A 6,861-nucleotide genomic window follows, 5' to 3' on the forward strand; every position below is an offset into this window, starting at 1 on the left:
TATATATATATATATATATATATATATATTATGTACATATGTGTATATATTTGTAGCTGTTTGTGTACTGAACGAAAGCAGGAAAAACAACAATTCACCAATAAATATAAATATATAAATGTAAAGTAAAGAAAAAGTTCTTGTGTTGTATTCACAGTTTATGCTGTATCGGCAGCTGCTGTAATGCAACTCTAACACCCCGCCTTATTGGCTGCATTGCACCATATACCTATATATATATACATATCTATACATATATATATATATATATATATATATAACCTTATAGATATATATTTCTATAGAGATGTATATATAGAGGTACTTAATTCAGGAGCTGCTGTCTCCGTGCAGAAACGCCAATTTCTTCCCGCTGCTGAACCAGATATGCAATGTTAACAAAAGTTGCATCGTATTAGATATTTCTTACAGCAAATACCTCTCTCTCTCTGTCTCTGTATATATATATATATATATATATATATATATATATATATATATATATATGTATCATATATACCTCTCTCTATATCTATCTAACTATGTATCATAGATACCACACTCTCTGTCTATCGATCTATCTAAGTGTCATATATACCACTCTCTATCTCTGTCTATCTATCTATGTTTCTATCTATCTATCTATGTATCATATATAGATTTATCTACATATATATATATATATATATATATATATATATATATATATATATATATATATATATATATATATATATATTTCCCCTGCTTGCCTGCTCTCCTGAGTAATACTGCTTTGCCTTCCCTCAATCCAGGTGACGCCCCCCAGGCCCCCTGTGGCTGCCTCCAGCTAGCCAACACCCCTTTAGCATAGCTAGCTGAAATTGCTAGCTAGCTGCGATTGCTTGAATCTAGCTAGCTACAGTTACAACCAGCTAGCTAGTTATTATTACTTCAACAAACGGTGCATGCATGACGCGGGCGGCTACATAACAAGAGTAAGTAGATGAGCTTGAGTGCATGCGTTTTAGCTGTCTGCTTGCATCGCTGTTTTTTGCGTTTTTCTAATGGCAGCCAATCAAAGAAAAAGAAATTCTGCATGCATCCGTTTCTTGAGTTCAACTTGGGGTGTATGTATTCCGTTTATCCGGCTGTATGCATCTAAACACCTTCACTTTCATTTTTTTTTCTGAATAGATCGTTTCCATAGAGCAATGCAGCAAAAAATATTCATGTTCAAGCAGCTATGGTGTTTATAGGTAGAGTATTTATTGCATACACCCCAGCAGTAGAAAGTACACACAAAAAAGTTGCAGTGCTCTGCTTATACAGATCACAGCTGCTTGAACCTGAATACCTTCTTGTGTATGTACTTTCCTTTCCTCAACAAAGGTCCTCTTATCTAATCCCTAAACCCTAAACCCTAAACCCTAAACCCTAGACTCTAAAGCACCGGGTTTAGTCACAGCCCATATATGTTATGTTCGTAACATTTAAATCGACTTAAATAAGAAAAAGGGTGAATATAATTGATATATTTCTATCACCACTTAAATTGCGTTTGTTGTTTGTTCTGCTTGAAAGGCACAGCAAGGATCTACTGCTTGCTGCGTATTGAATGGCGGGTTGAGTTTCACCTCTGCCGCAGTTAAAATATCCCGAAATGAAGATATAAAGAAACGAAGTATGAATAAATTTCATATAAATTTTTATTTATAATATTTTACGCTGAGGAATAAGAGCATTCATTGGTTCATCTATAGAGGTTTCAGATGACACCCTAGAAGACCCCTACCCTCCCACCGCCTCGGTACAAGCCATAGAGAAAGAATACGGCATCCGCGTTGAACTATAACGGGAATACGAGAATTTTCATGTTGTGCAACTTCTCCAGGCAACGATTGAAATATCTGCTGCACTGATAGAGGCCTAGTGTGCGAGCTTGAACATGTAGAGGCGCCGTTACTACCCCCCCCCCCTTCACTGTTTCCCTCATACTGACGAATACTTGGCGTCAAATGCAATGAACCCAAACGCAAAACTCGATCACCAACAACGATACCAGCTGTACTGCTGGGACTACCGGGATGCACAACGTCCACCTCAGCGAATGCTGGACCCTCTTCTGCAACGCATACGTACACAACAATCAAAAGGAGATGAAAAATATAAATACATATACATATATCTATTATAGATTACTTGTGTATTAAGGTCTTTCTGGTGATGAACAAAGCAAGATCAGGAACGTAAAGGGAAAAATTTGGCTCTTACCTTCAAGTAGCTGAGGAGGTTCTTCCTCTTCTTGAATTGGTACTGCATTTTCTCTGTGATTTGTTATTCCATTTGTTTGGTGATGAAAGTTTGAATTCATATTTTGTTGATCAGTTTCAGCATTTCTTGTAGCTGTATTCTCATGGATACGCAGAAGAATATCTTCTAGCCGTCGCTGCAACTCACGATAGTCCGTCTTCAGGCAAGCAAGCCGATGACGAGCATCCCGCACTGCATGCACATCAATATCTGCTCTGGGGAAACCTTCTTCGTCTACCAGCGGGCCATCGAGGCCGGGCATACCTGAAACAAAGATATTCAAAATACAAACAACACGAGGCATTCAGTATATGCATCCATTTCCTATGATTCCACCCACTCTATGCTGTCTGTGCTGACGCTGCATGCATCATATATCTTGAAAACAACTCCATTCATTGCATACAGACTGTATGAGATTAAGGGACTCAGGAAAGCAAGAAAATCCCGGGAGTTTCTTACCGTCAGATGTTAAGAAACTGGCAAGCGCCTCCATTCTTTCTTCGACCTGTTGTCGTTGACGATAAACCTCTTCCGCCTCCGCCGCAAGGGAGGAGCCAACTCCGTTTTGCATTGGGTGGTTATTTGCAGTCATTTTTCTGATTATAGTTGGGTGATGGATGTACTACCCGCAGGCAAGAAGAAGGCGCGCGGGGCGGGCATCCGTCGTGCAGGATTCGTTCAGAGCATTGGGCTCGTGATTTCCTCCAAAACAGCTGCAAGTATAATGAAAACTCAAAGCAGCCTCACACCAGCATCAGTTTGCAGTGAAGCTATTCATCCCTAGATGATACATTCATACAAGGCGGGGGGACCCGCACACCGACGAGGTCGCAAGACCTCCACTAAGAAGTGCTGAGAAGTGCTGAGAGCAAGTTCTTTTGACTATAAAGATGAAAACAATGGTAAGCTTACCGTTTAATTCAGAGAGTCAAGAAAAGTGGAGAGTATTCGTCCTCAAGCCAGCTAAGGTGCCGGTCAAGCTCCGAGACAATGTTGCCGACGAGACACACACATGAACAGGCTAGAAGAGCTGGAAATCTACTGAGATTATCCCTTTTCCTTTGTTAAATCACGAATAAAGAATGATCTTTTCAGAACAATTTCACATAGTTGCTTCCCCGTGTTCAGAGCCGTCAGTCTGGCACACGGATGGCTCGAAACGACGCCTCTGCTCACAATGCCTCTTCTCAGGGCTGGGGTGAAACGGCCGCAATATAGAGCTAATTCAAATCATAAACACTCAAGTTTTTGTAGATATTGCAGGTAGAACAGTCAATGAAACTCCAAATTTATATTTTGCTCAATTACGTTCTGCTTCGACGGCTTTTTCATCACCGGTGATAGCTCAGTTGGTAGAGCGGCAGACTGTAGATGCTGCGGCTATCTGTTGGTCCCTGGTTCGATTCCGGGTCACCGGATCTTTTGAATCTTGTCTCATTCGTAAAGTACAAATTAGCTAAACCAAATTGTTAATGTTGCATTCAATGTAACTTTATTGATCTAAAGGCTAATGCTGGCAGAGAAAAGCAACAGGAAATAGCATAATTTCATTGAGCCCCATTTTCTTTGCATTCATACAGCCTTGCGTGAGAACGCTCTTGGGTTAACGACAGCAAATGCTTCCCCACGAAAAATAATCTACGCAAACAAAACGAAATTAACATTAATACGGACGAATAAAGACAGAACCTCCTATTTAACAGCAAAATTCAAGTGGTGTTATGCCCCAAGGCAAGCTGGTCACACGCCATTTCAACTTCCCCGGCTACAGCCACAGGAATTGCAGATATCACCTGAAAGACCCGGAAATCATTGTTTATCTGCTTAACATAGGAGCAAGTAAGCTACCTCGAAAGCAAATAAAAGAGTGTTCCAAACACTCGCATCTCCACTATGCGCCTGTTCGCTCTATTCACCCACACCACAGCCAGCTCACGGCACCGTAAGAGATGTTACAAGAAACCCCATATGCGGTGTCGTTGGGCCCGCTCTGAGACAACGGTAGCGTGGGGAGCTCTAACACTGGAAAAAGCTCGTATCCCCTGAGCGGCAAATAGTGAGCAACCTGGCGAACAACTAAAAACCCAAACCTAAAAACCCAAATTTGGGTTAAAGTAACGACGGATTTCAAGTTCCGAAGTGGCTGTCACGTAGCGCCTCGAAACGAATAGGCATGCATCAAAAGGTAGTTCGCATTGAGTTGGCTTTTTTCGTTGCCCCCGAGCCAAAAGAAAAGAAGTTGACGCGAGCTGCAACCACGCACTGGGGCGCAAACAGTTGAAGGGAAAGATATTAGTCCACCAAAAGTCTCCGGCGTCTGCACCGAAGAGTGATAACCCAGAAGCCCGAGTAGCTGCCTCATTTGGTAGGCATCTAGCGGCGTTAGGATCCATCTAGAAAAGAAACTTTGAGATTTCATGGCTCTATGACTCGGCACAATGGCTAAGTCTGATAGATATGTGCCAGCAGTATCTGTTCATTCATCATCGGCTTCCTCCGCTGTGGGAGATCCATCTTCAGCAGTTTCACCGTCTCGATCATCCTGCAACTTTTCCTTCTTCACGAGGTTCGCTATCTTCTCATCCACTGCCTGAATCTTTGTCATGATTTCCGCCTTGCGTTCATCAACCTGATCCAAACCAAGCAAAATAGCAGATTCAAAGGAAACGCATGTAGCCAATACACAACCCTAAAACCTAAGCACTAAACCGTAAATATAAACACGACGAATGCAATATAACAAACCAGAGGATGTGATAGCTCTGGGAACGATGAGGAACTCACCTTCTGAGCGCTCTCTTGCTGCAACTCTTTGTAGTTCTGCAGCTTCGCTCTAAGTTTCTCCAAGCACACGGGTACATCTTCGATCAAGACTGGCGCCGTCAGCTGATCGCAAGCAAAGGAATATCAGAAAGCGCATGCGATGCAACTTTTATTATTCTTAGCACTAAAGAAAAACTGCACTGTCAACAGAGAGACGTTTCAGAAACGAAGATTCCGCTTACTCCGCATTGCTCGAAGTAGGCCAGGGTGCCCACATCATACTTCAGTGTCTTGGGTTTTTCCTTCTTCTTCTCATGGTCCTTTCCATGTTTCCCCTTTTGCTTAGGGGCGTAGAAGAAGACCTCCTTGCGCTGGCTCTTGGGTAGAAGAGCACCCGCAAGCTGCATAAAGATGCACGCACAGAGGAGCAACCGAGACACCACATTGCCGCATTTCAACTCCCCCAAAGCATTACAATAAAAATATAAAACTCTAAAACTTTCGGCACTTACACTCTCGTCCACCGCCGGCTCTGTCTGCTCCTTCTCAACGCCATTGGATGCCGGCTCCTCAATGATCTTCTGCAAGTACTGAATTGTCTGATTCAGCAGCAAGCATTCTGCCTCGTACGGCAGCTCAGACTCCACCCGTTCCAAATCACGCTGGAGCTGAAAACGTTCGTTCTCCAGGTTGCGTCTCTCGCGCTCCTCTCTCATCTGCGAAATGTTTTCACACGGCGGATGGTATTAAGCTTATCCCTGCTGTACACGAAACAATCAGGTTGCGTATAGCTCACAAACAACAGCAACAGCTACGCTGTATCTGCAGCAGCAACCGCAGCGACAACCACTCCCGCAACCGCAGCAGCAGCAGTGGGTGTTCACGCTGCTGTTGCTGCATACTAGGTGCTGCCATGTCAGTCCCCATGAAATTCCCAAAGAGTTTCTTCTTACCTTGAGACCCCGCTCGCGCTTCACTTGCTGCATATAAGCCTGATGCTTCTGCATCTGCGAATAAAAAAACAGCAACATCAGTATACAACTCTAGACATAAGCTTACGCTACGCTGCAGGTGAACTGAATGCTCCTAGGAAGCTCTGTTCCTGTAGATGTTCGACTTTGTAACAAAATTTTTTTTAACAAAACTCTGAGTATTGCATTACCTCGCGCGTCAATTCAGCTTGAATCTCGCGGCGCTGAGAAGAAAAAACACACAAAAAAACTGAAGTGGATGTAAAGGTCTTTCTAAATGCACATTCATCAAATATACTGATGCACACGGAAACGATCCAGTTCAACAGAACATAAGAATGCGTGCATATAAATATATAGAAATATACATATATATATATATATATATATATATATATATATATATATATATATATATATATATATATATATTACATATATAATAAAGGGAATGTATAGAATACTGGAGACGTACATTTGCAAAATGTTTGCTCATCTCTGCCGATAGCCGTTCTCTCTCTTCAATCATTTCACGACCCGGCGCCGTCGCTCTCTGTCTGAAGCAATGCAAACCCCAGGCAAAATAAAACCTCATTAAACCCGAGAAAAAGATTTATTTATATTAAATAAGCAAAAAGAAGGAAACAAATGTTAAATATTCTAGCCACGCACCGCCTCTCCAGCAGCTCCTTGTACTTCTGACTCTCCTCCCGCTTCTGCGTTCGGAGCTCGAGGAGCTTCGTGCGGACTTCATCCAGCATTGCTCTCAATGGCACTGAGAAAGCAGCAAACAACAAGCAGCAACAACAGCGTTAATATCCAGTATTCACAG

General features: G+C 42.4%; 2 protein-coding genes across 2 annotated transcripts; both read right to left on the reverse strand.

The window, feature by feature from the left end:
• Positions 1 to 1,993: 1,993 nt before the first annotated feature.
• EMH_0035200 (26S Proteasome non-ATPase regulatory subunit 9, putative) lies at positions 1,994 to 2,866 on the reverse strand (the record flags this gene model as incomplete). The annotated part of the gene is made up of 4 exons (XM_013494952.1): positions 1,994 to 2,104; positions 2,254 to 2,306; positions 2,440 to 2,556; positions 2,755 to 2,866. 4 exons carry the CDS (start codon positions 2,864 to 2,866, stop codon positions 1,994 to 1,996), a joined length of 393 nt encoding a protein of 130 aa, XP_013350406.1.
• Positions 2,867 to 4,771: 1,905 nt separating this feature from the next.
• EMH_0035210 (Brf1p like coiled coil protein, related) lies at positions 4,772 to 6,790 on the reverse strand (the record flags this gene model as incomplete). Its single annotated transcript, XM_013494953.1, has 8 exons — positions 4,772 to 4,924; positions 5,080 to 5,181; positions 5,301 to 5,459; positions 5,571 to 5,774; positions 6,012 to 6,065; positions 6,221 to 6,253; positions 6,505 to 6,586; positions 6,702 to 6,790. The coding sequence occupies 8 exons, from the start codon at positions 6,788 to 6,790 to the stop codon at positions 4,772 to 4,774; spliced, it is 876 nt and encodes a 291-aa protein (XP_013350407.1).
• Positions 6,791 to 6,861: the final 71 nt, after the last annotated feature.

This window comes from Eimeria mitis, genomic scaffold, assembly GCF_000499745.2.
Source record: "Eimeria mitis Houghton genomic scaffold, Emh_scaff1353, whole genome shotgun sequence".
In the NCBI taxonomy this organism is placed as follows: domain Eukaryota; phylum Apicomplexa; class Conoidasida; order Eucoccidiorida; family Eimeriidae; genus Eimeria; species Eimeria mitis.